General features: G+C 49.7%; 9 protein-coding genes across 9 annotated transcripts; 4 read left to right on the top strand and 5 right to left on the bottom strand.

Annotated features, from left to right (window-relative positions):
• Positions 1 to 610: 610 nt before the first annotated feature.
• On the bottom strand, positions 611 to 1,072 carry VTN77DRAFT_5221 (uncharacterized protein; the record flags this gene model as incomplete). Its single annotated transcript, XM_069421367.1, has 1 exon — positions 611 to 1,072. One exon carries the CDS (start codon positions 1,070 to 1,072, stop codon positions 611 to 613), a length of 462 nt encoding a protein of 153 aa, XP_069277036.1.
• Positions 1,073 to 2,891: 1,819 nt separating this feature from the next.
• On the bottom strand, positions 2,892 to 3,668 carry VTN77DRAFT_5220 (uncharacterized protein; the record flags this gene model as incomplete). The annotated part of the gene is made up of 1 exon (XM_069421366.1): positions 2,892 to 3,668. One exon carries the CDS (start codon positions 3,666 to 3,668, stop codon positions 2,892 to 2,894), a length of 777 nt encoding a protein of 258 aa, XP_069277035.1.
• Positions 3,669 to 4,471: 803 nt separating this feature from the next.
• VTN77DRAFT_5219 (uncharacterized protein) lies at positions 4,472 to 4,984 on the top strand (the record flags this gene model as incomplete). Its single annotated transcript, XM_069421364.1, has 1 exon — positions 4,472 to 4,984. The coding sequence occupies one exon, from the start codon at positions 4,472 to 4,474 to the stop codon at positions 4,982 to 4,984; it is 513 nt and encodes a 170-aa protein (XP_069277034.1).
• A 2,889-nt stretch (positions 4,985 to 7,873) lies between these two features.
• VTN77DRAFT_5218 (uncharacterized protein) lies at positions 7,874 to 8,936 on the top strand (the record flags this gene model as incomplete). Its single annotated transcript, XM_069421363.1, has 3 exons — positions 7,874 to 8,085; positions 8,156 to 8,585; positions 8,634 to 8,936. The coding sequence occupies 3 exons, from the start codon at positions 7,874 to 7,876 to the stop codon at positions 8,934 to 8,936; spliced, it is 945 nt and encodes a 314-aa protein (XP_069277033.1).
• Positions 8,937 to 9,682: 746 nt separating this feature from the next.
• Positions 9,683 to 10,126, top strand: VTN77DRAFT_5217 (uncharacterized protein; the record flags this gene model as incomplete). Its single annotated transcript, XM_069421362.1, has 2 exons — positions 9,683 to 9,968; positions 10,029 to 10,126. The coding sequence occupies 2 exons, from the start codon at positions 9,683 to 9,685 to the stop codon at positions 10,124 to 10,126; spliced, it is 384 nt and encodes a 127-aa protein (XP_069277032.1).
• An 828-nt stretch (positions 10,127 to 10,954) lies between these two features.
• VTN77DRAFT_5216 (mitochondrial 54S ribosomal protein mL46) lies at positions 10,955 to 12,142 on the bottom strand (the record flags this gene model as incomplete). The annotated part of the gene is made up of 3 exons (XM_069421361.1): positions 10,955 to 11,257; positions 11,330 to 12,027; positions 12,097 to 12,142. 3 exons carry the CDS (start codon positions 12,140 to 12,142, stop codon positions 10,955 to 10,957), a joined length of 1,047 nt encoding a protein of 348 aa, XP_069277031.1.
• Positions 12,143 to 12,679: 537 nt separating this feature from the next.
• Positions 12,680 to 14,604, bottom strand: VTN77DRAFT_5215 (uncharacterized protein; the record flags this gene model as incomplete). Its single annotated transcript, XM_069421360.1, has 5 exons — positions 12,680 to 13,194; positions 13,245 to 13,887; positions 13,941 to 14,167; positions 14,226 to 14,318; positions 14,370 to 14,604. The coding sequence occupies 5 exons, from the start codon at positions 14,602 to 14,604 to the stop codon at positions 12,680 to 12,682; spliced, it is 1,713 nt and encodes a 570-aa protein (XP_069277030.1).
• A 622-nt stretch (positions 14,605 to 15,226) lies between these two features.
• Positions 15,227 to 16,638, top strand: VTN77DRAFT_5214 (uncharacterized protein; the record flags this gene model as incomplete). Its single annotated transcript, XM_069421359.1, has 2 exons — positions 15,227 to 15,684; positions 15,744 to 16,638. The coding sequence occupies 2 exons, from the start codon at positions 15,227 to 15,229 to the stop codon at positions 16,636 to 16,638; spliced, it is 1,353 nt and encodes a 450-aa protein (XP_069277029.1).
• Positions 16,639 to 17,053: 415 nt separating this feature from the next.
• On the bottom strand, positions 17,054 to 18,519 carry VTN77DRAFT_5213 (uncharacterized protein; the record flags this gene model as incomplete). Its single annotated transcript, XM_069421358.1, has 2 exons — positions 17,054 to 17,708; positions 17,762 to 18,519. 2 exons carry the CDS (start codon positions 18,517 to 18,519, stop codon positions 17,054 to 17,056), a joined length of 1,413 nt encoding a protein of 470 aa, XP_069277028.1.
• Between the last annotated feature and the right edge of the window lie 542 nt (positions 18,520 to 19,061).

The raw sequence follows: 19,061 nt of genomic DNA, 5'->3' as shown, positions 1-19,061 counted from the left end.
AGAGGGCAGAGAGAGAGGGGAAAGAAGAAAAGAATTCTAAGCAGCAGGAGTCAGGAAGAGTAGCAATAGGCGCGTTCGGTGGCCTGTCGGCTCACAGCGGAGTGGAGGGCACAATCATTGATTGGAGACCTCCGGACCCTCCTAGTAGAGACCTCGTTAGCACTTCACCGTGGGTTAGTAGTAGCGGGGACCTTTTTCTTGTTGTCACAGTGACAGGATCCTAGCGTCAACGCCAGGCTAGCAGAGTACTAAATTGGGGTTAGCAGAGGAGAATCAATCAAAAGAATGAGTCGGAATGGATTCTCGACGAAGCGGGACTCGAGTGTTGTCTTTCGTTCGACGGTCGAGCGCGGCGTGGAGGTCAGAAGGTCCTAGGCAGTGGGATGATCTGTAGGATGATGATGATCGTGCGTCGGGCGGCAGTGCGGCACCCGTCCAGACCAATTTCTCTTTCCTGAGCCGCTGCTTTTGGGCTTCGTGCAGACTTTCCATCGTCCATCTTACTGGTCTACAGCTCTACTATGATGACAGTACTGTCTACGAATGAGATTGCGGTGAATATTTTCCTGTACTCTATAAGGTTCTCGGCAGGTACCAAGGTTACCACACCCTACACCGTACCTCTCTGGGAAAATTCCCAAATACCAGGCGCGTCTGTTTTTTTTTTTTGAGTTTTTCCTACGAGAAGTTGGATGAGGGGCAGAACCGCACCGGCTACTGGAGCTATGAGGTCAAAGGTCCTACGAGCGTTCGAGGATTGTCTCCACTCGCGCGCCCAATTGTTCCTGACCGCATAAACGACCTCACGATGCATGCACATCACCACCCACAACCACACTATGATCCTCACCGCCCTCACTACCGGGTTCTCTGAGCAGACAAAAAAAGAAAAAGTCGGGAAAAAAAAGTTATCCAACTGCAACTGCAAGAAAATGTGTCTTGCATAGGGCATAGCTATAACTATCACTACTATGGAGCACTTCGTAGAACAAGGGTAACTTTCAGAGGCGCGAAGGTGGAGAGAATACCTACCTGATGCAAGCCTACGGAGTACTGCATAGAGTGCATACATAAGCGTCCTTGGCTAGCCTATGAGGACATATGTACTCCGTACAGTCCATACCTACCTAGATAGGTACTTAATGGAGAGGCGAGGGAGGATTGCAGTCGTTCGCAGACGATCATCATCCTTCATCCTATGAGACAAAATTCTACCAACCTACAGTACAGAATATATATACTGGCCGGTAAGTCCCAGCTGCAACCAACTGATTAGCTACCTACCTAACCATCCAATTCGAATTGAATGATAAGAGCATTTAATCCCACAACATACTTAACTAGGTCGTAGAACCTTCAATCGCTCTGGAGGGTGCTGTAAGGCACAAAAAATGCCACGTACTCTCGAGACTACTACAGGGCGCAACAGTCTCGTCCAAAGTTTGTTTCATGATAAGAACCGACAATGGCCACCGAGACACCTTTCGTATTAATTCTGAGATGTATATCCGATAAATGGCCTTGCCGTGGATGCCTGAGCCTGAGCCTTATGGCAATGACAATGACGAGTCATCGATCGCATCGCAAATATTCCTTGATGAAGGATTGCCATCTCAGAACTGAACGGGAAATAACCTGACTGACTGATGTGGATGACATCAGGAATCATATCAAGTCGTGATCATTCCCCTGCCATCATGCTCATGAGTCGTGATAATACACCAATCGTCATTTTCCACGTCGATGTGGATGGGGCCAGCAAGCAACGGCGAGCCGGGCGTGGAGGAAAGTCGAGTCATCACACCGCCTTGGCTTCGACACCTTCGTGCCTGACACGATGCCAGCCCATCGGAATCAGGTACCTACCTACGGAGTAAGTACTCTGTACGATTGTGCAATCCCACATGAATGAATATCACATGACTGGATATCGTGACTGTCCCGTGACCGGGGTGAAGTGGGCAGCTCGGTTGTGTCACCCATTTAAGGTTCTTTAGGAATAGAACGACGTGATTTGGCAATGCACTCAGATGGCCTGCATCCAATCCCATCCCATCATCGATCGATCCCCTTGCAGCAAACAACTTTAAACTACCGACACAGAAAGTGGAGATCAGCTCATACCTAGAGTCGCTCGCCCATGAGTATGACAGATCCTGGCTGACGAGCATACAGACAGGCCGCGCAAAACCTCAATCGCGTCTGTGGATATTAAGCAATGGGAAGACCGGGTGAAAAGGAGGCAGAAGAAACCATCCAGAATAGGAACGGACTGGAAACTGGAAGAGCCAAGCAGAGCGTGCAACCCATAGACACTCTGAACCACATGATACCAATACATCTGAAGAATAATTACTTATGACTATGCCGTTTTCCTTGACCCTTGACACCGTTGTACCAGAAAAAGAATATCGAGCAGGTACGAAGGAGGATGGAGCCGAAAAGAAGAACAAGACAAGCTTCAAGTCCAAACGCATACATTCACCCGAGAATGGCCGACGGAATGCAGAACAGAAGATGGCTATCTTGATGAACCAACGCCAACCGCTCCTGCAGACGCAGAGCTGGTGGGATAGAAAATACAATTGAGTGAAAGAAATCAAGTCTCAAACATTCACAGTCATCAGTAATGTCATACGCGCTAAGACGCAGTACAAGGGGATATCAATCAGGAAAGAGGATAGTATTTTCTTGAAAACAACATCGAAAGAGAAAATAAACGGAAATGGTAAGTCATCATCGTCATCACAGTTGATAGCAGGATTCAAAAAGGGGAGGAAGAAGAAAAGAAAAGAAGAGAAGAGAAGGAGAAAGAGAAAAGAGAAAGAAAAAAGAAAAAGGAAAAGGAAAAGGAAAAGGGAAAGGGAAATAGGTGGAAGAAGAAGAGCAAGTCAGAAAATTTCCAAATCCTCAAACTCTACCACAAGCTTATCACCAGTCCCGCTGGAGTCGTCCGTTCGAAACCCGTTCATCGTCTCCCACATGGTACCGCTTCTAGGAATGCTCGTCGGTCGACTGGCATATACGCCCACATGGACACACTTGTCCTCGACACCATAGAAAAACCAGGTCACTTCCCGCAGTTTCTTCCACGTGCTGCCTACCGCTCCCGGCGTCACCGCATATGGAGAGATCGATGGGATCTGGTACCAGATCCACAGCGAGTACCCGATCCTCTCGAGCTTGATGCGGAGCGAGGTAATCGCAGTGGGAATATTCGGTAACGCCAGAGGTGATAAACACCAGTCAGCGCCATCCGCGGTGGCGCTGACGGATGATGCGTTGACTGTGCCGGAAGAGAATTCCATTCCCGCCTTCACCCATTTGCAAGAGTGCGACGAAGGTTGATTCCGGGCGGCTCGACCAGAGTGCAGGGTCGAAGCGGTCTCTGACGGTAATGACTGACCGGGGGCAGCGCCTGCAAAAATGACCAGACCGCCTTGATCCCATTCCATCTCCCAGTCGGCGCTGACTGTGACCTCAGCCACCACAAACGGACGACGTAACGAAGTGAACACAATGGGAGCGGTTGAGGTATCTCCATTGGGAGGCTTCCTCCACAGGTCGGTATTCGGACCTGCGGCGAGAGTGAAATAGTCCATGCATGGTGGCAGAGAAAACGTTGAAGGCAGGTTCAACGTCGTGAACGCTGATCGATCTGGCGGCATTCTGGACGATCCAGAAGATCAGAACGTGATACTCTCCCGTCCTTGGATCGTCCGAGCCGAAAAATCGCTTGATGGGCTCCCGCTATACCGCAGAAAGCAAAGCGTCAGGGACGCCAACTTGCAATGTTGAAGGATCGGCTCGCGAAACACGCGTCCCGAAGAAGCCGTCGCACGAGAAGCGAAAGACACTCCTTCAGGGCGAGTAAAACGCGACTCCGATCGAGAAAAGAAACCCTGCTCCTCAGCAAGAGGTTATTCTGCGGCTCAAGCGGTCATACAATGATCAAGTAAGCCTCACGAAACCCTTGGCGTACGCCGGAACCGGGTAAGGGATCCAGTAGGAAAGATTAGTTAGTGTATAAAAAAAGTGAGGCTGCTGCTGACAACACGAGACACAAGGGAAGTGACACGACGGCTGTCACCACCAGGATTGTCGATGATGACTAAATTGACCATTCATCCGAATGGAAAATGCGGAGAAGACGTCAGATAGGAGGACGGCGTTCAAGGCCACCCAGGGGGCGAAAGCCACTGTCGAAAACGGAAAGGGAAGGGGTGAGTTGGGGTACGACACCCTGGAGACCCCGATGCGGCAGGAGCAGACCCAGCCGAAAAACGGTCGACCGGTGGCGGAGCGGAAGGAGACAACTCAAGATGACGAGATCAGATGAGATGAGACGAGAGGAGCTCTGCAGGAAGAGTAATAAATAATACCTCGTGACCGGTTCTAAGAATAATAGATATTTTCTTAAATAACAGACAACAACACCTTCTCTTAAGTCTCACATGCCAGATTGCTTTAGATGGCGGTCCGGGAGACAGGATACAGAGGAGGGAGAGGGCTACTGACTTCGCATCCTTGGATACAGACTCAGGCCTTTAAATCCCATGGCTTGTGCCTCTTAAGGGTGCTTTTTCTTTTTCTTTTTTGCTTTTGGCGGCCAGGATACAGCAGGCGTTCCAGCGGCACAGGGGCCGCGTCCGTCCATAGTGGCGTTCGCAGGCCCGAAACAGCGCCAGGAGCAGAAAACGAAGGGAACGGATCCCGAAGGATAGAGGTGATTGCTGGCAGGATCCCCAGGCGAAATGCGCCGTGGGCCTTTGGAAACATCGACTCTGAGTCGTCCTGCCGTCGAGGACTCGAGGACACACGCCAGCTGAAAAAGAACATGAGGAACCGCATTTGCCACAGATCACGGAGCGAACCGCCAGTCCCCGCTTGCACAGCCGCCAGCGGCAACGGAATGTCGGTTCGTGACTTCATCGTCCGATGCCATGATGATTATCCTACCGATGGCCAGGCACCTGTTTTTTGATTTTGTCTGATGTTCATCGCAAAGAGTTGACCCCCACTCGTCAACCATGCCCGGCTTCCAGGGTCGCACACATTCCGGGGTTCCTTTGTTCTGGCCTGCAGCAACGCTCTTCTTATTAATTCCCGGATATCGAAGCAGCCTTCGCTGACTGGGTAATCCTCTCATGGCGTAGTTTCACAGCACAGACAGTCAGTCCATTTTGCAATCGAACTTTGCATACTCACCACTATTGCATAGCATAACAACGATGTAATTAATCTGGTGTGGCCCTAGAGTAGTTATTGGAACTAGCGCTGTCATCAGCGACGGAGTATTCGACGGGGTACTCGGCGGAGTATTCGAGTTTGTGGCAGAGATTTGCGCATAACTGGCTTGAGTAGCTTACTCTTGCGAAAAACCGACTCTCCTTATTAGTCAACTGTCGAATATCTCGTCGTTCGTCTCCACCTTGTTTATGGTTTAACCGGCTGAAATCTGCATCAGTGGCGTAGTAGGATTCGTTCGATCGCATCTCTCCTTTCCTTCCTCCCCTCGATATCAGTCGTGAAGATGGCCAGCTTTGATTCTTGCATCAGCTGAGACTGCGCGCTGCGTTTCGGTGTTCAGCCTGGCCGGTTACTAATGTTGGTCGCAAACCCGGTAGCCGGTTCCTGATCATCGTGCAGCATCATTGACTGATTTGGCCGGTAGACCGGTTAGGGAGCACTGTGCAAAAGCCCACGACGCAAGAAACAACAAGCCAGTCAAATTCTAATAATAACCTTCATGCGCGGTGAGGAACCTTTAGTTTAAGCGCGTGGGACGGATCCTCCGGTGGATCCCGTTGCCTTCGAGGCTTGGACAGCCTGCAGGCGACTTGATATGCGACGTCAACCGGCATTGGCTGAGGCGATGCTCTTTCACGATGTGGCGGCGTTCAACTCATGCGTGGCTTTCGCAACACCAGGTGAGCCCCCAGATCGAGAAGATGGATATGTGGATTTAGACTCTGCATTGGTCTGCCGGTTGTGCTGCAAGTCACACGGGTGGGAATAGCGATTTCCAGATTGGGATCGCTGCTGACTTGATGCGTCTGATTTCTCTGCGACCGTCCCAACAAGGTGGATAAGGAAGCCACGCGGAACATTTCTCATCGAGCTGAGAGTGGAGGAAATGTACCGAGGTAGCCATTCAGTGGTAAGGAAACCGTGGATGGGCTGCGTGTAACCGAGATCTTGGGAACCTAAAAAGGAAAGTCCAGTCCTTCCCATGACTCCCTCTATCAAAATGGCCCGCCCAGAGCCAGGCGGCGGTGGCAAGAGAGTACCTGCCCTCGTCAGCTCAACATTATCGCTGTACTGTTTTCAAGGCGTGGATATTTTTAGCGTTTCCCAATCAGGATGTTTGTCTGTGCGTACGTACACTGCAGTTCCTGCTTTTCGTTTAATCTCACTTTCAGTGCTCAGGTCAGGACATCACATTGCGCTTGAAATTGGGTCATTATGTGATTGATATATGGCTTCCCTGTGACTAGTTCTCTCTAAAGCTAGTGGCTGGCCTTCATGATCTCACCAATATAGATTTAAGATACCTTAAATCAAGCAACCCAACCCAACTATTATCTTTCTGAGCTCTGCACCTGCTGATATGCGGGGTGAGATACACTTTTTATGAAGCCCCGTGTGTGCTTACGTATTACAATTTTAGGTACCTACGAGGTACAGATTCAGATTCGAAAAAAAAAAAGGAAATGGCGACATTGGATCTGTCTGGTTGCATGTCAGTAGGATGAATGTCTCCTTGAGGAGTCCTAGTCTCACTCGACTTCTGCAAGAACAGAGCATTTGTATAAGACGATTTCAATATCAACTTGAAGCATTGTTCTTAGTCAACGTTTGTCTCGCCGTTGATGACACGATCATAGTGTGGATAAGTATCTTTAATTGAACTGTCGGCTTCTAGGAACAAAGCGATCTCGGAAATGAAGCTAGCAGTTATCAGAGACAACGAAGGGGATCTAATTATTATCGACCCTTTCAGGATCTGAGCTTATAACCAGCCTAGATCCTCATCATTCTGGTCTTCGTCAACCATCGTCTGTAGTTTTGTCAATCTAGGAGTTCTAGTTCTCAGTCAAATAGATCGTCTTTGTCGTCTCCGTTGACATGAGTACCTTACTTGGATCACGGAAACTCACACTTGCTATTCCATAAATTGACTTGTAAAGGAGATTCGCAAGCTATATAGACAGCGTTCATCTATTGGAGTATTGAGACGGCTTCTAATGGTTCGTATGCTAAGAAATTGCATCGCAGTCATCTACATATCTTGATACTGATGTTGGGGAGAAACGGTACCTAGCAAGTTTAATGGATCGCCCAACCAAAGGCAACATCGTGTACCAGAGCGGATGACGCGTGCTCCGCAACTATTCCAATTACCTTCCGCTTATGGTTGGGGATAGCGTCAGATCCAGCTACATTTCCCCGCATCCATGGATATAGCAGTAGTACAGAACACGCGAAAGAAAAAAAAAATAAAAATCATTATTTAAACCCGTCCTTGCTGCAAGTGCTTGCAACTTCTCTTCTGTCCAACCGTAGTCCCGAGGGAACAGCAGGAGAGTCCATCACTACCGTAGTCTAGATTTAGCTAGTAAGGTTTGGGCCGGGAAACGCCTCCTCCCCTCCGGAGGCGGTTCCAATCTTACCAGAAACCGGCTGATAGCCTTGGTTTGGCTTTCTTGCAACTTCATCAGAACTTGGAATTGGATCTCACCTGCCTCCGACACTGACGTTGAGGCCCATCGCCTTTTGACCTCGGCTCACAGATTCGTTGGCGGAACACGATGCGGTAGTCACTTCAAATCGACTGCGGGAATAGAGTCGTCACCCACACCTCCAGAACGCGATGGTGAAGTCCCCATGGGGCAAACCATACTACTTTGGCTCTCCCACCGTGGAGATTCACCGGGGCTGGATAGTCGCTCTCGTCTTCGAGATCGTGTACTTCCTTGCCCTGCTGGGGTTGCTGGGGTTTTTGATGAAGGAAAAGCCGGCCAGGAATACCCCAAACAAGATTCCCTTCGTGTCTCTTCTGTCATCGTTGGCGACTAATGCACTGTGAGTGTCTTCCCCGAGACAATTCATCGAAGACGAGCAAGAAAGTGAAGATTAATTGTCTTCCCTCTAGGGCCGCATTTCTTTCTACCATATCCCTCTTCTTTAACGTCTTTCAATCCACGGTGACGCAGCGTTATGTCGTCTTGCTCATGATCCAAACGCTATCTCAGATGACGGCCTTTGTGCTCATGTTCTTTGTTTTTTACCGCATTCTCTTCAACTACCTGGAGCGAATCTCCACCAGCACGGAACGACCCTTCTTGATGGATGCATTGCACTACTTCATTCTGGGAATATTGGGTATAATATCGGCAGTGAAGGCGATTCTCTACATCGTCGTCTTGGCTCAGAACGTCAACCAGTCATACTCCGGCCTGACCTCGACTTACTTAAATATATCCGCCTCTCAGGAGATTATCTACTGGCTAGCCTCTCTCGAACTGGTTGGATGTGCAGCGTTCGTGATGGTCAAAACAGGAAGCCTCGAATTCAGTCGCCGAGTAAGCTGCCACAAGGATTCCATCGTGGACAGAACTGACGTCGCTTAGAGCGGACTTGCGTGGATCTTTCTCGGTAGTCTGTTCTTCTACGGTGTGCACTTCTTCTACGCAATCATCGCCATTCGATATAACCTTGAGATGGCGAACACTCCGTCTAGCTTGATTGCGGGAGTTCCGACGGTCATCTTCACGATCTGCGTGCTAGGAGCATATGCGGGGATTTTTGGCTCCTGCATGCAGTTATATAAGAGAAGCTGTGTGCCGACTATGTCCGAACCGATCAAGCTCGAGAACATAACCAAGCGTCCTGTCAACACATACGTGTCAGTGGATTCAGAAAGCCGTGCCTGATGAGTTCGGTTGAAGCAATGCGTTGGCAGAATTTTGGATACGATTGTCTGGACTGAAAAAAAAATCAATTTGGCTGTAGGTCCTCTTTTCTGTATGATTTTAGAACCGACAGAAGGTACTCCGTACTGGTTTATGCTCTTATTATCTCACTGATGGTGGAAGCACAACCTATGTAATTACGACATGGATGTATATACACGAATCTGGAATGTGAATTATGAAATTGCAGTTTAATAACGGAAATACATTCTTCTAGAGTGCACAATATGTCTGTAGCTGATTGTGGACTAGTTAAAATTATCCAGATGGGGATGCAAGTGTGGTGTCCTCGATCGTAGAAAGTCTTGGCGTGATTGGACAGTCCGCCCGTGCTGTGGCGCATTATCACTCTATCTTATCCACCTAGCTCCATCTCCATCTCAACCACGCCACGTCTCTCCCTCACCAATTTCAACGCCATCAGCAATCACTTATCCAGTCCATAAAGCGAGATACCCATCCTCTATCTGTTATTTATTTTTCTTTGAATTAACTTCGGTGTTGAGGTGTCTTTATCTTCTGTTTCCACTCGAAGAAACAATCCACCGTTGCGTTGCCACCGCTATCAGCGGGCGCAAGCAAGGTATCCAGGATACCTTCAACAGTCCGCCACCGGCACAGTACGGTACGGCACATAAATCCTCATCAACCAACTCCATTAGTATCAGAAGCAAGTCTACAAGCAAAAAAAAAAAACAATCTACAAAATGGTCTGCGGCAAATGTCAAAAGAAGCTCCAAAAGACCGAGCTAGTCACCCCAGGCGTCAAACGCAAGACAGACATGTACTACGGCTCGCCATCCAGCACGCTCGGGGCCGGCGGCGACGCCAAATCCAAGCCGACGCTGGGCAACACGGGCGTGAGCAAGAACAGGCTCCTCAGCCAGAAGGCGAAGAACCCGTATGCGGCGTACGCGTCGTCGTGCGAGGCGTGCAAGACCAAGACTGAGCAGGGGAGGAAGTACTGTCAGCGGTGTGCGTATCAGCGGAATGGTACGTCTTCTCCTTTTCCTACAGTTCTTTCTTTCTTCGGAATTACTGACTTGATTATAGCCTGCCCGATGTGCGGTAAGAGTCTATCTGCCGCGGTTGCTTCCGCGTCGAAGAATAATCAGCCCGTGATCCAGGGGCAGAAGTTTAATACAAAGTAATACAAACGTGCAATTATAACCTACGGAACAAAAGCCTTGTCCATCGCCTGCCCTTCCCGTTCTAATTACGACTTCTCCTTACGTCGTTAAATGATTTTTTTTTCATTCCATAGTGTCATGACCATTACTTGCGTCTTAACCAGGCCATACCATGCTGTCATGCATGTCTTATTAACTTATAAATAATTATAGAGACCCTTCTGTTTGCTTCTGTGTACAGTACCTTAAAAATTTACTAAGTGACGTCGAACTGATGATATGTATCTAAACAGTGTCCCGTACGTATATACGTGTATGTACATAATAACGCAACATTGAAATATATCACGTACCTATGTTCAACTCAACTCCCTGCGACTTTCTTCGGTCATCGAATTGATTTGGTGACCAGGCGCGCGTAGGTGGAGGAAGGGCATAATCTACAATCAGTATCTATGGATGGACAATATCAATAATGGTCATGGTTTTTTTTTCCAAATCAATCCATTCTATAGGGTTATCTAAGGTGGTTACTTCATCCTGTGTGTTGGTTTGAGAGCTTAGATATCATTCACAGAGTTACGGAATAGAAAATGTCTTTTTTTGTTTGGTTTTGTAAGAGGATTGGGATATATCTAGCCTACCTACCTACCTAGTTATACAGAACGAAAAGCGTATAATCGTTGAAATAAAAGCGAACAGAAGAGAAAAGACAGAATATTCCCCGGCTATGCTACATGAGAACCTTTTTTTTTTTGAAATGTCACACGGATATCCATGCTCATGTGTCATGAATCCAATTCAATCCAATCCAATGCAAGCCACAGCCACAGCCACAGCAGTCCTAGCCTACCGCTCAGAGAGCATGTTGCGGATGCTGCTGTAGTATTGAGGCAGCACATACTTCTCAATCTCCTCCTTAGCTAGCCACTTGAAGTCTTTCAGATTCTGCGTGTTGGCTGTGAGGTCCGCCTGACCGGCCATGATCCGGCACTTCATGAAAAAGGTCTTCTCCCCCATCAGCAGTGCCTTGGATTTCTCGTCCTCCCTGGGCTTTCTGAAGTTGTAGACGTGGTGGCCAATTGGGTGGTGACCGACAAACCAGGTGTTCATGTTGACACCGGCAGACTCAGCAAGGGTTCGTTCGGCAGCCTGATGACACAGCAAATTAGCTTATCCTTATCCGTTCATACGGGAATTATGATGCAGAAGAATGCTTCCTACCTCTCGGAGGTTCTCATCTAGTCCAACTGGAGAGCTGGGAAACGACCAGTACCCCTCATTCGATTGCACAAGAAGGTACAACGTCCTCTGCAGCAATCGGTTCAGACTCCTCTCGTCACCCTTCTTGTCCGCTTCCGTCACTCGAGGAGCCGGTCTCGGAATCTCCTCCTTCTTGGTGCCTTCTTGCGCGGCGCTACTGGTCATGGTCTCGGCATCGCGAAGGAGCATCTCGACCTGATGTTCCGGCTCCGATTCCACGGCGCCGACGAGGAGTTCATCGTTCCACGAGTCTTTCGAGTATGCGTTGTATTTGCCAATGTCCCGTGCGGGCGTCTGCCGCTCTTTGTACTTGCGCTTCCAGTCCTCGTCGGCGGGCGTTCCCTTCTTGAAATAGAAGTATCGAGTGAACGGCAGTGCTAATCGCTCATTCAATCGTCTTTGGTATAAGAAAAACGCCTTCTCGAAAGGCGTCAGGTCCCGGGTGATCTGCGGCGGACGGGAGAGCACCACACCGGCCTTGATGGTGAAGGTCTGCTTCAGGGCGGAAGCCGGCGTAGGTTGTGGTGAACTGGACGAAGACACCGGAGGCTGTGAAGATGAAGCCGCATCTTGTGATGCCGCAGCAGCAGCGGCATAATGGCGGCGACCAAGCGTCTCTTGACAGCTTCTGCACACCGCAGAGTCGAGCGTTGAAGGCCCTAACAGAAAAACAATTCAATCAGCACCACCGTCGCGAAACCGCAAATAAATGCACAGCAAATACATACGCAATAGCGTAGCTATGCGCCTGACGCCATTGGATCCTGTCGACATTTCCCCGGCTGAGGGTGGACTTGTTCGCAAACACGGGGATTCCTGTCGAGAAAAGTTCACAGCTCACCCACGATTTCCACTCCGACTCCGAGAGCGCGGGAGACACCAGTACCGCACTAAACCAGGGACCGTTAGCGCACGCGTGACTTTGACCGCTCTCAAAATGCCCATCCATCTTGGCCGAAAGAATTCTTTTTTCTCTTTTTCTTTCCCCAGCACCCATCCTTATCATCGCTGGGTTGTTTCCTCCACAACCGGTCGATCATTAAGTGGTGCTCAGATCGAGCATTTAGCAGCCAGTTTTCGCTAGCGGTACCTTCTTTTTCCAAGGCGTACAGTTAGATAGAAGCTGCACACATTCAGCCGCTACTGATGGAGTAAATTATTTACAGCGGTCTGCTGCCAATCTTCTTCTAATTATCCCTGATGTTATCTCCAGATTTGCCTCAATTGAGGCCGTCGTAGTGGAAGAGGCTATTTACAGGTAGCCCAGCGCAGAGTCTCCTTAGTCTCAGGGCTAATAGCAATGAGATGTAATCACCGAGCCTGAGTCTTCTTTGACTCTGCAGTCCGTCCAAGCATACAGACTCTTTCCTCAGTTCCGAATACACGGAGCTTGTTCCCGTAGATTTTCCAGAATGTTGATTGAAAACGAGGGATAAGCTCCCCCTTGTCGATTTTTCGCACGATATCGCCGTCACCTTCAGTGCTTGAAAGATCGGAACTGCTACCATCTTCCGTTTCATCAGAGTCAACCGTTTCAACCGTGTGGGTGAGAAGATCGAATTTGGTCCGATGTGCAAATCTAGACTGAGCTTTTGGAATTTGAGCAGGCTCCTCCCTCGTTGGCGGTTGTACTTTCTTTTCCTCTTTAACCTCACCCAATGCCGTGGAAATATTGAGATGAGGACCCTCTGTGTCAATGGCTTTATGTGTAGGCTTGTGCAGCTGGGCGGATAGCTTAATAAAAACTTTCGCAGTGAGCAAGCTGTCATAGCCTGCCTCATGGAACAGTTCTTTGTGTTCGTATTTGCTGTGGTGGGGATCGACGACTGAATGCTGTTGTTAGCGATAGCCATGTCTCTGCAGAAGATCCACTGACCAATTTCTGGTTTTGTCTTTTCTTTCAAGGTATCATAGATCTCTGCCAATGACGAGCTTGGGTTGATAGAGCCACATTCATGAGTAGCCATGTATTTCGTGTCGATGAGAATGGGAAAAAGCTCGTGAACCATTTCCTGGAAATCTTCCACGCGCTCAGGAAGATTTCCGAAGAAGCATTCGCAGAAGTTGATGAGATCGAGAAAGAGGTTGTGGCCGACCAAAGCAGGTCTGTGGACCTTTAACCGCTGCTTGAGTCTCTCTGCAAATTCCTGCAAGGCTTTTTCTCTCTTCACCCCTTTGGACTCCGGCACGAGGTGGGAAAAGGTTTGGGGGTCTAGTTTTGATAAATCTCCTCCCGTCAACGCTTCGACAATCCATCTAAACCCCGTTTGTCGTAGAATCCGCTCCTCAGTCCGTCGTATCCTCTCCATCTTAACTGCTTCCTCGCGAACTTCATCGTAACGGATGATCTGGACAAAGCCTGGCTTTCCGATGGTCACGAGAGAAGGGTATTCTGACTGGACTAGCTGGTGAACAAGCCTCTTCTGGAACCTATTCAGGACCGTTGATGGAGGAGGATTCGATCCGCGAGACTTTTTCTCGCGAAGTGGGGGCGGAATGTTGAGAAAACCATCCGCTAGCTGTGAAATTTCAAGTAAGTCTGTAGTCACAGAGAGAGGGGCGGACGTTGAACCTTGCGATTGGCAAGCCAAGCGTTGATGGCTTTTCGAACAGTCACCAGGAATTCCAGAGACTCCGTGTCGGATTCTGGAATATCGATCACAGATCTGTCGCCTGGCCGGTCTTGTCTTTGCAAGGCCTTAGCCATTGCCCGTTTCTCTTCGTCTCTTGAGAGGTAGTAGACCCCTTCCTCGAAAGGAGCCTGCATGCGAAATTTGTTTGCCATCAAAAACTCGACCGCTAGAGTGCTGTCATGTTAGCAAACCGAAGTCATCCAATAGTGAAGAAATGGTCATACCGCTGCTCTGATAAGACCAGGTTCGCTCTACTTCCAATCGTTGGTCGATGATGGGGCTCAGATGGAAATTGTAGGGCTTCAGCATATACGTCCCTAAGTCATGCTGAGTTCAGATAACTTTCAAAAGGCTGCTGGGGGTTTAACCTGTTGCCACGTCCTCATGTGCGATAGTCAGGCCTATCTGCAAGATCCGATACTTTTCTGCAGCCTCTTTGGTCTGGGTATATCGTTCCTGGAGCGTCTGCGGTCCGCTGGAAGCTCCACTTGAATGAACAGGGATTCCAGAAAGCTCCAGATCCATTGTCACAAATGAACAGGTGGTGAGGTCATGAAGAATATTGGCTAGATGGAAGGGAAAAGTGTCGCGTGTGACATCCATGTCGAAGTGCTTGCAAAGTAGAAGTTCAAGTAATAGATCAATGACAGGTGAAATGAAGAGCAATTAATGTTTTCCTGAGACATGGTACAGTAGAAGTAATATCAGAGCCAGCTTTGAGACAATGGGAAGTATGGTGTTGCGGTGCTTGCTTATCCTCAGGCTAGCGGCAGGAGCGATAGTTGGGCAGGTTTACAGTTATCATTTGGTGGCGTCCTATGACATATATTTCTACTGAGGGACTAGCAAGAGTGAACTTCTCATTGTTCATTGTCAATAAAGCAAGACAATAAACAGCAACCGTAATAAGGAGGATCATGAATTTGCAACACAGAAGTTAATAAATAATAGACATTTTCGCGTCAATGACATATGCGCGCTTTCTCCAGATTCTTGGTCCGCAACCAACCCCGGACGGACACGAGTAACTAACTACACGCCCAGCCGAACCGAGGATAAGCACCTTCCAGTTTACCCGTTGGCGGCGCTAACGAAGCTCTGCTGTTGCGGAGTTACAATCATCATCATCATCCTCCAACTGTTTCTATTCTGTGTACTCCGTAGTCCCCCATTTATTGGTGTCCTCCTCGTCAATCTTCAGCTGTGAATCTGTAGGCCACCGACAATGGCCGATGACGGGTCCCACCTCGCGGCGTCGCAGTCGCTGACTTCCTCGACTTCCTCTCTCTCAAGCTCGAAGCTCTGCTCGCAGATATACAAGACCGCCTCGCAGCTCTTTCTTACACGCCGTCTTCAAGAATCCTTGGCTGCTTTGACTCCGATCATTACCGTTCCGGCGACACAGGATGACGAACGATACACGAATGGCGATGACGCGACCCCAGCGCTTGCGCCAATTGCGACCGCTTCCAGCACCATGAGAATCAAAGTCTGGAACCTGTACATCACCCTCCTCAGCAATATTGTCGATTTGGGTCCAGAAGAGGGCAAGCAAGCTTTTGGCCAGAAAGAGTGGAAGGCACTGGTGAACAAAGTTCGAGACGGCGAAATATGGGAAGAGATCGTCCGGATTGGGTACCGAGGGCTCGAAGGCTCAGTAGATGCAGATGTCGTATATAACCTGTGAGTAGATCCCTTGTGTCCGTCCTGCGACTTATCTGACAGAGGGTTTGATCATACAGAGCCACTTTACTATTGAACCACTCCTCGTCACAGACGCTTAACCAACAACGACTGGAGACGTATCTCTCGGCATACGGTCAGCCCGATCTGGATATCACCGCACATTTGCAAGATTCTCCGTCAGGCTCACAAAGGCATCACCTGCCTCGTAACGGGGGGACAGATACCCCGAAGGATCTTACGGCGCGAGTCAAGATCATTGAGCTTTTCACACTCCATGTGTTACCGAGAAACGAAGAGTGGGACTATGCCAGGGAATTCATCCGACACAGTGAGGTCCTCGATGAGGAACGGAAGGATGTTTTCCTCCAGACCTTGGAGGGCCTCAAAGAGGAGAAGGAAAGGGGCAACCAGCGAGCTGCTGAGCTGCAGCGCGAAAAGGAAGCGGAGCTTGAACGCCAGATGCGGGAGGAGGAGCAGAGAAAAGCAGAGGCCGCCGCTGCCGAGCGGCTACAGCAGAACGGACACAAGCGAACTAGCAGCGAGGTGGACTACGGGATCGAAAAGGAACATCCAAACGGGGTGGCCAAGGAGAAACAGGCAGACAAGCCAAGCAGCAGCGGGAAGTCAATTCCTCCATCAGGAAGGACGCCATTCTCACCGTCTCCACCACCCGGCTCATCGAAAAAGATCAAAAAGGCAGAGAAGCCCGCAGCGCCTGTATCACGCCAGGCGCGTGCCTTGCTGAACGTGCTGCGGAATATCCTTCGAAGTCTGAGCCAGAGCGTGGTGGGGAATCCGATGGCGTTCCTGCGCACGCTCCTGTTCACGTTAGGAATCCTCATGGCCCTCAGCAGGCAAGACGTGCGCGAGCGGATACGAAAATTGACCAATACGAGCTGGCAGAAGATACGTGGGACGGTCGGGATGGGGATGAAGGTTAGCTACATCTGAGATGGACGGATGACGGAAAGTACTCGAAGATGGTCCTTTTTGATTTTTGTTTATGCCTTTATTCGTTACGTCAACGTATTTTGGGCTATTGGATGTAAATATTACGTTACGTTCTTTTATCCTTTCTGTCGTCATGCTATTTCATTGATGGAGTCGCTGCCGGGTCTATTGGGTATATTTTGTTTTTTTCAGCGCATAGCAATGAACATGAACAGGGAGCCTCTTTGGAAATATACATGACAAGTTCTAACCTTTTTCATATTAATTTCGACCTGTTCAATAGAGGACGGCTCGTTTCAAATCTTCTATTATAAGGACAGCGACTGACTGGTATCCAGACCGGTCTTGTCCTGTCTCGTCTCTATTATGCAGATATGCAGATATATATATATATATATAGATGATCGGATCGACGCTAGGGGTCAAGCTTTTCTGATTCTCGTTTTTTCTCCTCGTCTGAGCATGCTAGCACACCTGCTCCTGTAACGTCTTTCTCCGATGACTCCTGCAGCATTACGTGATCGTTTTTATCAGCTATATCAGCTATAGTGTTGTCGTCAGCATCATTCGAAGGATCGGTTGTTTGGTGTGGATGCTGCTGCTGCTCAGCCTCGTTTTCTGCTGCATCGGCATCGGCATCTGCATCCGCGACACTCTCTTCCAGATCGCGTTTCTGGTGCTTCAACCGGCGATGCCATCGTCGAAACACGTAGACCATGAAATGCGCGACGCAGACCTGCTCCGTCGTGTAGAGCAAAACAGGGATGGAGGTCTGCGCCTTGGTGTACAGGTCGACAGACGTCCACATCGCGTAGAGCAGGGGGATCCCCAATCCGGTGGTCTTGGCCGGGCCGCAGAAGCAGATTGCGATCGCCTCCTCGGGCGGCACGGGGCGGAAGATGCGCTTGGTCCAGGGATGGAAATGCAGGAATCGCGGAGGCCGGGAGATCACGAAGCAGACGAGCGTGAGGAAGAGGTAGAGAGCGACGTTGAACAGGACGATGAAGATGATGCTTTGCGTGGAGAGGGACTCGAGGGCGTGCGTTTCAAAGGCGGATGAGAATGTCGTCCTGCAGTCGTCAGTTAAAGGAATTTTTTTTCGTCTTCTTGCAGTCTCACTCACCAGATCAGCAGCAACAAACAGACGGTACTGAACTTGGCGATGTACAACTTCTGCAGCACCCACGCCGTCTGCTCCGACCAGGTCCAGCGGATCAGCTGTCCGACGATCAGCGGCAGGAGCGCACTGAGACCGAGCTGTTTGAAGACATCCCGGTACATGCTGCTGAGGTCGTCACCGGCACCTCCCTGGCGCCAGGGTTCGAATTCAGGCGTCTTCGGGATCAAGGTCACCGTCCAGCCGGCGGTGACGAACGGACCCAGGAAATTCGCGACGAGAACCTCCACCAGCGCGGCGGCATCGTCGCCTCCGGCTGCGCGCGTCATGACGACGTTCGATGCGATCGTCGTCGGGATGCAGGCCGTGAGAATGTAACCCGCCAAGACGGCTCGATTGATGTGGCCTGCTGGGTCTCCGGCGAGGATGATATGGACGAGCGCAACCATCAGGGCAGGGATGAAGATAAACGACGTGACCTGGACAAGGACGTGGAGCCGCCAGTTGAATATATGCGTAACTAGTTTCTGCCGGGAGATGCTGAGCCCGGAGATCAGGAAGATAACGGCCACCGCGCCGTACAGGATACTGTATTCAGACCGGATGATGCCGCCGTGGCTGGCGACGTTCGGGAATAAGTATGCCAGCAAGCACACAATGCCAATTCCGACCAGAAGCCATTGGCTCAGGGTGAACAGGATAATGGCCTTGAAGATTTCTCGTCTGCGACGACTCCGTCTGTCGTCGCCATGGCCATGGCCCATCTTGATTGAAAAAGAAAGATCAAGCGCGCGTAGCGGTGTAAGATTGACGCTCGCTGTGTATCATTCCTTTCTCGTTAGCTAACGGAGGAGCAGAGAAAGGTCGAATCGTTCTCCTCCACCGGCCCCTTCATGCTGACGATGAAGAGTCTGACTCCGACCGAATGGTGCGGCATTTGCTCCAGTTATGTATGTTTCGTCAAGCTGATCGGAGAACGTGCCGGGCGATAAGAAATCGCTGCGTTGATCGCCCTGTGGGTCGCGCGCGCTTGTTCATTCTGCCGTTGGGCGTCTGGGATCGCTGTTTCTATTCCTAGATTAGTACAGCTGCCACGCCGGCGCAGGGATCAGCGCTCATCTGGGCAGCACCCAGAGCTTAGGGCCTGGGGCTAGGGCTGTGCCATTCTTAAGCTTCATCCATCCATCCATCCTTATAATCTCTGAGTCTTATGCCTGCTTCTTTAAATTTAATAGTAACTTCATCAAGCAGAATACCTGTAGGATATTCTTAGAAGCTTGATGTAGCAAATAAAACGGCCTAACAA

Source organism: Rasamsonia byssochlamydoides (genome assembly GCF_041956645.1).
Source record: "Rasamsonia byssochlamydoides strain NRRL 3658 unplaced genomic scaffold VTN77scaffold_38, whole genome shotgun sequence".
NCBI classification, from domain to species: Eukaryota; Fungi; Ascomycota; class Eurotiomycetes; order Eurotiales; family Trichocomaceae; genus Rasamsonia; species Rasamsonia byssochlamydoides.
Note: the sequence above shows the minus strand (reverse complement) of the source record. Positions and strands in the feature narration are given on the sequence as shown.